The sequence below is a fragment of the Pelodiscus sinensis genome, chromosome 7 (genome assembly GCF_052426305.1).
Source record: "Pelodiscus sinensis isolate ZL-2025 chromosome 7, ASM5242630v1, whole genome shotgun sequence".
In the NCBI taxonomy this organism is placed as follows: domain Eukaryota; kingdom Metazoa; phylum Chordata; order Testudines; family Trionychidae; genus Pelodiscus; species Pelodiscus sinensis.
In genome coordinates this window covers 9,608,810-9,621,567 of record NC_143058.1, presented here as the reverse complement: position 1 = coordinate 9,621,567, position 12,758 = coordinate 9,608,810, and the positions used below count along the sequence as shown (strand labels likewise).

At 46.3% G+C, this 12,758-nt stretch overlaps 1 protein-coding gene across 23 annotated transcripts in view; it reads left to right on the top strand.

Annotated features, from left to right (window-relative positions):
• The window catches only part of CLASP1 (cytoplasmic linker associated protein 1), a 250,612-nt gene that overhangs the window by 118,252 nt on the left and 119,602 nt on the right, over window positions 1–12,758 (top strand). For 21 of the 23 annotated variants that reach the window (XM_089779659.1, XM_089779647.1, XM_089779645.1 and 18 more), the window contains one exon: window positions 12,366–12,518. In XM_089779659.1, coding sequence (XP_089635785.1) covers window positions 12,366–12,518 — 153 coding nt within the window. Of the gene's footprint in view, window positions 1–8,224; window positions 9,619–12,365; window positions 12,519–12,758 lie in introns of those variants that run through there. The other 2 variants (XM_089779655.1, XM_089779654.1) reach the window with 2 other exon arrangements.

Sequence of the window (12,758 nt, the reverse complement as noted above, 5' to 3'; positions counted from 1 at the left end):
ACAGACCATTATAAGGATTGTGGTATTAAGTAGCTGTTTGGAGAACCCCACACAGCCCTCCACCAGCACTCACTTTGACAGCGGTGAGCAACCCCGCGGTCCAAGGATCGCTTGTGGCCTATCGGGGTTCTGCGTGTAGTCCATGATACATTTTGTTCACCGTTGCCCACTTGCGACATTGCCAGATTCCCCTGGTTTCAGTCCGCATTTGTTTTTTTCCCTCTCAGTATTACTAAAGTGACACGCCTGTAAAGCCAGAGCACGTGAAGTGAGGTGTGTGCTGATTGTACACAACACTGGCTGTGAGAGCTGGGCGCTCCCTCTGCAGCCAATCAAAGTGCTGCTCTGGTTCAGTCAGCGCACTCTGGAAAATCTAGGCACACAAGCACCGTTCGCTAAACTGCCCTACCCTGGGAGACTGTCTTGGTTATGAGAGTCTTGTGGCCCAATGAGAGGGAAGAGGGCCATCTCACTAATCTAGACTGCCCATCGCTATCTGATGACAGCGTGTCTGTACCTTCCCCTGCTCCTCTGTTTTGCCGGTGATCCCAAAGAGGAGAGAGGCTATATGTATCTTAAGTACCTTCTACAGTGATTGTCACCTTATTGTCCCAACACCAAATGACAATGTTCTGACAGCATGATGATACTAGGGATGTTAAAATGCATTTATTTGTGCAAAGGTGTACCCAGTGACACTTTCAGCGGGTACACGTTAGGGAAGGATGCGGGAGCCAGAGCTCACAGGGGCCAGCTTTTAAGCTGGCTCCCCACAAGCACCATCTCCTGCCTGCCCCCCCGCTTCATGTTTCTGCCTCTGTGGGAGGCAGCAGTGAGGGGTGGAGGGAGGGCAGACACCGCCATGGGAACCATCACGTGCGGGGAGCTGGCTTTGCAGCCGGCTGGTTCCCCATGTGTACCAGCTCCCCCCCTTCTTCCTGTCCCCCCCGGCTGCCTCTGATAAAGGGCCAGGGGGGGCTGCTTGTAACTGAGAGGACCCAGGCTTGTTGGTTAACTGTGTAGACGTTCGCATCCCTAAACAATACCATTGCATACAAAAAGTTATTTCTTGCAGCATTTCTCCCTCTGGTGAGCTGTTCAGAGGAGACTTTAGAATGCAAACCCATATCTATTTTGTGTGGGCAATAGTGATCCTATGGCCCTTGTGGAGGTTGTCAGCCATTCTCCATCCCTGCATGCAATTTGTGTGTAAAAGGTACAGCACTTCAGGATCCTTCAGAAGGGGAGGGTAGATGCTATAGAAATGTAAAATGTGACGTTCTTCAGCTTACAGAGACTGAATGTTACAGAGCACTTTGCTGATTTAATGATTTACTAATTATTTCAGTAGGCTGAAAACTTTGCACCATAAATGCCATTCTGGGGGAAAGCAGGCTAGAAAGGCACCATTTCTTCTCCTGATGTCATGACAACAGATGGTGCTAATGGCTAGAAACCTGAGCCCTGTTTTGTTGGGTTCAGAGGACTTGGTACATTTACAAGCAGAATTCCCATGCTGCATATGTAAAAAGGAACGTCCATCCGTCCATCCATCCATAAGGTTGTAAATATTGGCCCAAGTCTGCCTCTCCTCACTCTAGATCTGTTATTCACTTTAGTGGGGCTGCCAGTGTGAGTAAAGCAAACAGGATTTAGCCTATTGACTGCCCAAATGATTGCACTCTTTGATATTCCCATGGGCATCAGGCAAATAAAAAATTCACCAACAGATGTCTCCCTGCATCTGAGTCTGAAACAGTCTCTCTTTGTTAGTTAATGCCAAACAGCAATATTGGGGACCAGTTCTGATAAGTGCTGGTTACCCTTACCTCTGACACGTGACTCCTAGCAGGACTGAGCCCCTACGATTAAAATGCTTCTCCACAACAAAAATCAAAATGAATTTTCTAATAAATACCAACCCTAGCTTTTCAGTTGATTTGTGTTTGTCAGTTATCGCGCGCGCGTGTGTGTGTGTGTGTGTGTGTGTAAGTAATACAAATCTTGAAATTGGGTTTCCTGTGGGAATAGCTATATATCTGGATTATTACTCTGATTCTTAAAACCCCAGGGGGTAAGGAAGAGGGGGAGGATGGTTTTTGATAATAGCAGGACTGGGGCTTAGGACTCTGTGTTTTGTTCCTGCCTCTGCCACAGATTTCTTGGGTGGCATTGGCAAGTCACTTAACCACTCTGCCTCAGTCTGTCCAGCTGTAAAATGGGGGAAGAGGGTAATACCTTCCTGCTTCACCAGGTGGTTGAGATGCTTAACAGGTGTAAGGCATTTTTCTACCTTTTGAGAAAAGGTGCTGTGAAAGTGCAAAGCATTAGTATGTGTCTAAACATTAAAATCCATCATGATGTTTTACTTACTATTTTCAAAATAAAAACCCATTTCAACACAGCCACACTGTCAGTAATGCAATTAATACCTCTGCTTCTGCAAAGCTATTCTTGCTTCTGTATTGACTATTAAAGATTCTCTTCCCCTGTGACATACACGTGTCTTGCTCATTGATCAGCATTGCTAGAGCTCAGCTCACTGAGAAGAATGCTAAGTGGGTCATAAATATTATGCTAATAAGAGATCCTGGGAGGATGTTCAATATCTTCGCTCACAGCTCCTGCAGACATATACCCAGCGTATAATTTAAAGGGAATTTTCAAGGGTCCAAACTGTCAATAAAAAAAGAGAAATGCTACTACTGATGTCAACAGGAAAAGATGAAATATTCACATAAAAACAACAAGCTATTGCTGATCATTAAATATACTCTCAATTTAGCAGTGGAAAACTGCGTTGAGAGATAACCCTATCTCAGTACAAACAGAGCCTGAATGTTAACTGGAACCCTGGGTTTTGAAAAGCCAAAAAAGGAAACCTTCTGGGGACAGGCAGGCAGAGAGCAGCACAGGAAAAGCTGGATTTGTTTTCTCTCTTTGTCATTGCGTTTTTAAAACTATTTGATCCTGCGTTTTTCTTCAAGGCCTGTGCTGTGATTTTCCTTGGTTAGCATAACGTCTTGGAATGCTTTCCGGGGCTAGAGCACCAGACCGGGAGTCAGTTTTAGTCACCGCTGTAACACTGGGCAAATTATCTTATTTATTTATTTATCGCTAGGGGGCTGCGCCCGCCGCTCGCTATGCTCACCAGCCCTTTCTGTCCGTCGCAGCTGGATCATGGCTCCACCTCCTACCAGAGCTGCAGCGGAGGGGGGGAGGGGAGCCGCCACCAGCCCTTTCTGCAGCCAGATGGGGCCTGCCCCAGGCTTGGGGCTGAGGACAGGATGCTGCAGCCAGATCGGGGCTGGGCCCCAACTGGGGCTTTGTTGGCCAGGCTTCATTTTAAAGGAAGTAAAATATTAGGTCCAACATAAAAAGGTTTCAACATTGTCTTTCTTTATGGCAGGGGTGGGGAACCTTTTTTGGGTCAGGGGCCACTGACCCACAGAAAAATCAGTTGGGGGCCACACAAGTGAGAAGGAAAAGACGCCCCTCCAAACCCCCCCCCCCCCAACCTTCACTGATGAGGCTTACAACTGAAACACCTCACTCCCCTGGTGCTCCAGCCCATGGGGTGGGGGGCAGGACTGAGGCTCAAGGCTTCAGGCCAGATTGGCTCTTCTGGGGTTCCAGGCTCAGTGGATTTTGTGAGCCCCCTAGGTTCTGGAGTGGGGCCAAAAATGAGGGGTTCAATGTGTGGGATGGGCTGCCAGTGAGTGGTATAGGGATGGGGATGCAGGATCTGGGGTGGAGGGTGGGAGGTCTGGGTGGGAGGTAGGATGCATGAGCAGGCTAGGGGTAAGGTGCCTGGCCGGGGGGAGGGAGCAGGGTATCTGGCCAGGTGGGCCAGGGCAGGAGTGGGCTGAGTGTTCGGGGTCTCAGCGGGGGGTGGAGGGTAAGTAAGAGGGCTGGAGGTCCAAGGGTTGGGCATGAGGGGATGGGGGGAACTTACTGGTCTTCAGGCCCTGCGTTTGCCCCAGGCTCGGCCTCCCGCTGTTCCCATTACTCAGATTCTGGCCAATGGAAGCACAGGGAAAGCCTCCAGACAGCATCTCCTGTGCTGCTGTTTCCCCAGCCTGGAAGGGGGAGCACTTCTCTGTGCGGCACTGGTGCTCCAACCGCCTGGGGGAGGAGGGAGGGCGAGGGGCTACAGTGCCAGGCAAAGGGGGCCCAACCTGCACAGGCGCCTCTTTGCCTGCCTGGCAGAAGTGCCACTCACTGCTGCAGCCCCATGCATGGCTGGGCGGGCGGGAGCCAGCTTGGGCTTGGGAGGCGGCCTGCGCTTGGGTCCCAGCGGCACAGTTTGGTGCTGGGCTCAGGATGCGGCCAGTCAAGGCATGGCGGAGGATAGGCGGCCAGAGCAACCCCTGGGACAGGGTGTCCGAAAGGCTGTGGGTGGAGCCGAGCGGACAGGACCTTTCAGAGGTGGAATCTGCGCAGGCTGGGCTGCCAGGCGGCTTTGCCTTCCTTAGGCAGTATCCATGCCAGGGCGGAGCTTGTGGACCCAAAGTGGTGTGATGACATCACCCTGCCACCCTACAGAAAATGTGTTTTATATATATGTATATAGAGAGAGATTTGTATTGACTGTAGCACTAGTGCGTCCCTGTCATGGACAGGTGCTGTACAAATCACCTCATTGCCATTTCCTTTCCCACTTCTTGCCTGTCTTGTCAGCTTATTTCAATTTTAAGTTGAGGCAAAGCCTGTCTTATGCTATGTGTGTGCACCGCACCTAGCAAGAGGAGCCCTGAGCTTGTCTGTGATGTCTCTAAATGCTACTGCAATACTAATAATGATCTTGCCCTTAATGGGGTTGTTCACATCCACGAAAGTTTGGATTGGCTCCTTTTTTGGATCTTGTTTTATGTCTTCCATAGGTTAATGGGTTTGGAATCATCCTCTTGGGTCATCTGACCACCGTTCTCTTAATGAATTAATATGCATAACCACTGCAGAAAACTGTCACCCTAACTTTGGAGCTTATGGTATTGCCAACCCCAGGAGTTCCAAACTCACGAGCCTGGCCCATATAAGTCATGAGATTAGATTAAAATCGTGAGAATTTAGAGCTAATCTATGTTAGGCTCTTTTTATTGGGTTTCTGGTTTTTGCATCATGAGGATTCGTGTTTTCAAGCTTTTCTCTCCAGCCGCAAGGAATAACATTTACAAAAGAAAATAGCGCCCTTCCTCCCACAAACATTCAAAGAAAGCTGAAATTCTACATGAATCCTGGGTCCAAGAGCTGAGGCTTTTATAAAATCACCAACAAAGCTTGCGATACAGTCCTGAGAATAAGAACTAAGGAGGCTGTGCAATGTTTTGTTTGATCTTCTATTACATTGTTTTGCAGTGGCTGACTCAGGATTTTGGCAGACTTTCTTAGTATTGGATTATGAAGTCTTTGGGGCTGTGGCTTATTCTGTTCTCTAAAGCACTGACATACTCACGGTGCTGTATAAAAGTTGTACTCGACGATCAGTTCTATTATAGGGCATCTATCACATCAGTATCTGGACACCATTCTCCTTAATTTAATTGATTATACTGGAAACATTAATGACATAATTAAAACAAATGTGATTTTTCTCATAATACACGATTGTCTTCTGAGTTACTTCCTTGAGGAGAGGAAAAAAAAATTACCAGGCTGATTAAACGACTTGCACTGGCAATGAGTCTGCTTATTTTTTGCTTGGGAAGCTGTAGGATGAACATCAAAGCCACAGTGTGACTTGTACAAGCGTGATGTGTTTGTGAAACAGAAACCAATTCCCACTGTCAAGATGCCTAAAAGAAAGTTATTTACACTCTTTTAAGGGAGACTAATGCATACGGCAGTGGGAGTAACTTAATTAATTAACTCTTGTTTAAATAGAATTGTAACAGGAGCCAAAATGATTAAATTGACATTTCCTATCCAAGGAAAGGAAATAGAAAAATGTTAGTTTAGATCAAAGAACAGGGTGGGCTTTAAAACCCCACTTCGTTCTTGGCAAAGATGCAGCGAGGGATGCCCACCTTTCTTAGGGGGTAAGCGTTGTTATTTATTGTTCGGAATTTTATGGAAGAGCAACTAGACACACCCTGCTTCAAAGTGTTTACAATTAGCTTACAACAGAAGGCAACAGATGGGTAAAATGCACAGAACGGGAAGAACAAGTTAACAGTGAAACAGGAATATCTTCACATGATGAGCCACAGATGTGGGTTACCTGGCTCTCGTCAGCTAGCAGTATCTTTTCGGGATAATGGATTGGGTGAATGGGAAGAACTCCCGTCCAAGTAAGTGTTGAAGATGGCGAGATGATGACTGAATGGATTGGGTCAGAGGTTTTCCAGTTTACGCTGGGAAGCATGGAGCTTGTTTGTTGGAAAAGCCAACTGCCAGGCAGCGAAGGCTGAGAACACCCGCAGACTCCTGTAGGCAGTAGCTGACATCGCAGTGGCTGGGTAGAGCAGGGCACCTTTAAGGTGTGTTTGATATGGAGAAGGGGAGGGCAGTGGGCAGATACTGAAAGGGGGAGACAAGGTCAGGGGAGGGGAGGGGAGATTACACTGTGCTGAATGAAAAACTGTAACAAGAAGTTGCTGTACCTGGATGGTTTTATCTTCTTGTGTTTGGAGCAACACTCGGTTGTATCTTTTTAATAATGCTGCCAAGGAGAGTAACTATTCTCCCAGTATCAGAGGGGTAGCCGTGTTAGTCTGAATCTGCAAAAGCGACGAGGAGTCCTGTGGCACCTTATAGACTAACTGAAGTGTAGGAGCATAAGCTTTCGTGGGCAAAGACCCACTTCGTCAGATGCATGTGACGAAGTGGGTCTTTGCCCACGAAAGCTTATGCTCCTACACTTCAGTTAGTCTATAAGGTGCCACAGGACTCCTCGTCGCTATTCTCCCAGTTTATTTCCATGGTTTGTCCTTTTTATGTTGTAACCTTGTTTTTCTAGTTATCTGTAAAATTCATATAAATATGCATATCCTGGTGTGGGCTAGTTCCTGGGCGTGTCCCAAGCATGGTCATAGGAAAAGTAGCTGTCTGACTCCCAAGCTGATCTGACATCCACACAGAAGGAGACAGGGATACTGGATGCTGGACTAGAGGGTATAGTCTGAGGTATCCAAACAGCATTAGCCTAAACAAAATAGGCCAGTGCGTGGCACAGAGTACAGGACGTGTAAAGGAGTACGCGGGATGTGTTACATCGGCTGGTTAGATAATGCCATTTGGGTTAGATGATGCCATTTGCGTGCTGTGGGCATTTTCCTCTGAAATCTGCCTAAGACCCATTAGTACATTTCACATAGGGCATCAGAAAGCTAGGGAGTAATGCCTTGTCACGTCAACCTGGGTTGGTTTTGAACTCAGAGGTAAAGTTTGTGTACCGATTCTCTGAGCCATGCAGTCGTTTTTGGTGCGTATGCTGGTTCAAAAGAGACCTCAAGATAGTCATTTAGATGAAGTTTCTTTAGGTCAAAATTTCCAAACTTGGTAGCCCAGTGTCATGCATCTCAGCGACAGAAGCCTGTTTCTCAGAAACAAGAAGCAGGACTATGCAGCACTTTAAAGACTAACAAGATGGTGATGAGCTTTCGTGGGCCAGACCCACTTCCTCAGATCAAATTGTGGAAGAAAATTGGCATGACCATATATACCAAAGGGATACAATCAAAAAAAGTGAACACACATAAAATTGACAAATCAGATTTTAGAACAGAGGGAGAGGTGGGGGGGGGAGTTAGTGTCTATGAAATAATGATATTAGGGGTGATAATTGGGGAAGCTATCTTTGTAATGGGTAAGATAATTAGCAACTTTAAGGCCCATTCGTAAAGTGTCCAGTTTAAGCATGAATGACAGTTCTGAGGCTTCCCTTTGTAGTCTGGTGTTAAAGTCTCATGAATCAGGATGCATGTAGTAGGGTCATTGAGACAATGCGCAGTCTGGCTGAAACCTCAAGAAACTGTTTTTTCTTTGTGAAACTGACTGATGTCTGTTTAGTGTGCATTGATTCTTTGGCGAAGTGTCTGAGAAGTTTGTCCAATATACATAGCAGACAGACACTGTTGGCACATGACAATCCATAGGTCCTGTTGATCTCTTTGTGGGTGCTCAGTGTCTCTGTCTGTCTGTCTGTCTGTCTGTCTATCTCTCTCTCTCTCTCTCTCTCTCTCTCTCTCTCTTTTTTTTTTTTTAAAGATGACCAAATATGGATTTAGTTGCTTAACTTAAGTCATGTAAGTTTGAAAATGTGGGCTTAGGGCTTTAAGGCAGTGGTGGGGAACCTCAGTCCAGGCGCCGGATGTGGTCCCTGACTTGCCAGGATTTGGCCCCAGAGGCTCAGCCCCTCCCCCAGCATTGGGGAGTCTGTGCTGGCACTCCAGCCTCCCCCCCCCCACACTGCCCTACCGCAGGGTTGGAGCACACAAAATCTACCAGGCTGGGCCCCCCTAGGCTCTGCTGTAGGAGGGAAATGTGGGGAGTGACTTTCTCCTTCTCAGTTAGAGGCCAAGTTGCTGAGGTGATTTTTTGTGTGTGTGGAGTTTTTTGTTTTGTTTTTGTGCGGCCCCAACAGATTTTTCTGTGGGGCAGCTGCCTCCAACCCAAAAAAGGTTCCCCACTCTTGCTTTAGGGTCTCATCTTACAAAGGTGCCAAGCACATCAGGATCCATTGATGCTTAGATCCCAAGACAATAGGTATCTTGGGAATACACAGATGGGTACGTTGACCTCAGTGGGAATAGAGGGCGTTCAGCACCATGTAGAATCAGGCCCAAAGACCATAATGCAGCATCTTAACTAGAAATGCATTGGGCAAGACTAGCTCAGGTATTCTTTACAACATTCTTTACAAGAAATAGTGCTCTGTTCAAGTACCACCCATATATAGCTAGCTAACAAGAGACTCGGCTACAATGATTAGCAGAAGTTTCTAAGGGCCCAAGCAGGTCATATTTTTCAAGTATCCACTTGAGACTTTTATGATTATAGTTAAGTTTTAAAACATCCCATGCTATTTTGAAACATTCTCCCTGACGTGCCAGCTCAGTAGTTATGGTGAAGAAAACATTGGCTCGTTATCTGCTCAGATCCTTGAACTCCTGGGATAGCACCTTCTGCTTCTTTTACACCTCACCCAGACCTGAAGGGGTTACGCTGCAAAATGAATAATGACTAAATTTATTCGTCATGGACAAATGATGACAGCTGTTGAGATGCTCCTGTTAGAGCTTCCCAAGGGATAAACTCAGGCTAGTTTCCATTGCAAGCCAAGCCAGCAAGATAGTAAGCTCGCCTATGTTCTAGGCTTGTCTGTCCTCGGTTACTAACAGTAGCAGTGAATTTCCTTCCTGCAAGTGGCCTGAAGTTTTCTGGGCTCCTATGGACGTTCATGTGAATCTGACAGAGCCTCAGTTGTACAGACGGGACTGAAGCCATAGCTGTTTAAATCCACGTGTGAAGACAGCAGCTTAATGAATACAGGAGCAATGATTGATTCTGTTCGGGGCTGAAAGCTGCAGCAGTCTGTGAAACAGTGTTACAGCTGGGCACGCTATGGAAGATATGAAGGAATGTTGAGGAAGCTTATTTGCAAAAGGATATGCACTTGTAAGCAATATTTTCTCTTTTTCTTTTTAATGATTGTAAGGAAATAGAAGAGATTTTAAGCAAATTGCATTTTTTGAAAGAGAGAGCAGAGGAGTGAGCAGACAAAGGCCTCTTTTAGTAAGGCATGTCTCCGATGGATATTAGTAGTCATCTAATGAGCATTGGGGTCATAAGGCAGGAGAATAGTCATGATTGTTAAACATTAAACATTGTGGTCCAAATCGATCCCTGGCTCTCAACCATTGAAGTCAGTGGAATTACACTGGGTTAAATTTGGCCTTTTAGGATTTACAGCTAGAATGCAACATTTGATCCTTATTCTAAATAATGATTGTGACCATCAGGTATTGAATTGGGAACAATGTCCTTCCTTATTTTACTGTGTAGCTGACTTGGTTGTATTTTATTTTGTGAACTCCACATTCAGATTTATTCTGTTCTTTGTTTCTCTTTCTGTCCAGTACATGTGCTGCTGAAAGACCTGGTGTGCAGCCTTGAATGTGCCAGAATATTATCCTTAATTTTCAATCCAGGAAATGCTCTTTGGCTGTTAAAGAGTATTCAACATAGATATTAGGGGAAAAAAATAACATTTGGCCCCCATGTTGACTTTTAATGTACAAGAAGATCCATGTGATTGTAATTTTGTTTATAGCTAATGTTCAGGAAAGCTCATTTTAGACTGGAATGTTAACAAAATGAATGGAATTTTACTAACATGCTACAAAAACGAGGTCCTGCTTGATGTGTGGTTTCTGAGTTTTTATTTTACTTCAGTATCTGGAATAGGAAACCACACCCTTTTGTGTGTGCTGGCTGTGGGGAGGGAAACAGGGTTGGAAAAGCACATGCTTGATTATTTTTAAGTTAAATAAATGACACACTAGATGGACATTAATGCAACTGAAAGAGGATGTATACTACTGGATAAAAGTGCTATTTTGTAAATACTGCAGCTTTTTCTGTGTTGTGTTTATATTTATGGTAATGATGTCCTCTTGGCTGGTAATATATAGTAATGAATCATTTACTTAATAGCTATATAGCTCTATATAAGAATTTAAAAGAAAACATAGCTGGGGTGAAATTCAGTTCTAAAGGTCTGCACAAGCCCATCCTCGCCATCCCATGCCAAGGATTTAAATGGTGCAGAGGGCCCGGGGCAGGAATGTCGTCACCCCTGGAGTCACTTCATTGTATGCCTATGCTTAAGGTGAAACTGATGCTTAAAAGCTTTCCTGAATAGGGCAGGACTTAGGCAGGTACTTAAATTGTATGCTGGGTTGGGAGTGAGTGACTAATGAATGCCCAGACCTGTTAAATGCTGAATGTGCTTGGGCCGGGGCTGGAGCAAGTGCCTTGAATTGCTCCACAGAGGCCTGTTTGGATGATTACAGATGGCATTGATGGGACTGGGGAGTGGGACGTGGGCCAGGAGCTGGTCTCTGGCAACCCATCTCTCTGCTCAGGATAGGGGGAGGGCCTGGGGCTCCCCACAGCAGCGTGGGCAGCTCGTACTGTGGCTGGGCTTTGACTTCTGTTCTTGCCCGTGGTGGGGCCTCAGGGAGAGGAGGAGGAGTTTCGGACAGAGAGAAGGGGATAGAGGGCAAGACCAAAGAGGCGGGTGACACACCTGCATACATCCCGCTTTTTGCCTTTTGCAAAGGCAAGTCACCCTAGGTGGTGAAAAGTGGTCCTGAAGGGCTGTGTGGTGGGAGTAGATTTGGATGGAAGCAGAGCTAAACTCAGGCTTATTTTCTTAGCACACAAAGCCTGGGTCAACCATCCAAACATTTGGCACCTTCTGATGGACTATGTAGCAAATTATCATTTAAAAACAAGTTAAAGTGGATTTACAGCTTTTGAAAGTTGCATGATTCACAGCCCCGAAATCCGGCGTTTTTACCGATCCGCAGAACATATGCACCACACAAGCAGTCCCGGTGATCTTCCCCACGTTGCCCCTCTGAGGAGCCTTGGGGCTTGTCTGTACTATCGCGTAAGTCAATGTAACTTGCCTCGCTCAGTAGTGTGGAAAACCACCCTCCTGAGAGACGTAAGTTCCCTCGACTTGAAGTGCTGTGGACACCACTGTCTGTCAGCTGGAGGTGCTCTCCTGCCAAAATAGCTTCCCCCTCTCATTGAGGTAGATTAATTACCTAGATGGAAGAGCGTTCTCTCGTCCACATAGCACTTCATCAGACGTGATATGTCAGCGCTGCCCTCGGTCCTGTTGTACATGCACCACTTCTTGGGTGAGAGGATAGCTCAGGATATATGGGCCCTTCAGTCCTTGACCTCTTAAGCCACGGTGACAGACCACTGCCTGAATTCTCAATTGTACTAAGGCCTGCTTTCTCCTTTCTGGCAGGGAAAGGAGCAGCAAAGCGTATGCAAAGGTAAGGGGTCTGGCTTGAGACCCCCACAGTAGCTGTCAATTGGTAGTGCTTCTCCATCACTGCGGGGCTAGCTTGGATGTAAACTGTCCCGCTTCAGGTGACAGTAGATCTCCAAAGCTGTCCAGCTCCCTGAATGTATATTTCAAAAGGACACTTGGGTGCAGACATGGATCATAGCTTGTTGGTTTATTTTAAAAATAATTTAGTGATGCCTTAAAAAGCTGTTGAAGTGAGAGCCGTTTCTAGTATTCTTCCAAGAAAGACATGGAGCATTTGCTCCAATATAGTACACAGCTGGGGAAAGTTTTAATTTCTCCTGAGTTATGGCCGAATATGATTCTTCCTCAGATAAAAATTTTGATGATGAAGACTCCGTGGACGGGAACAGACCTTCGTCTGCCAGCTCGTCTACATCTTCTAAGGCCCCTCCGAACTCCCGCAGAGTTGGCATGGGGACTGCTCGCAGGCTTGGGTCTGCAGCCCTGGGCTCAAAGTCCACAGGTAAGGCAATATGGCATACTGGGTGAAACTCACCTCTCTGTGAAGGGGCTGCACAGCATCTAATCATCACTAAAGTCCCATTTAAGCTTTATTTTCAGAATCTAATTGCTGCATAATCCTTGTGCTAGACCTCTGTAGGATGGTGAATTGCTCTGTCTGAGAGCATGACACTAATTCTGGCTGAACGCCAAAGATGAGTTCTGGAAGAGTGGACCTGCAATGATTCCAACGTCGAGATCC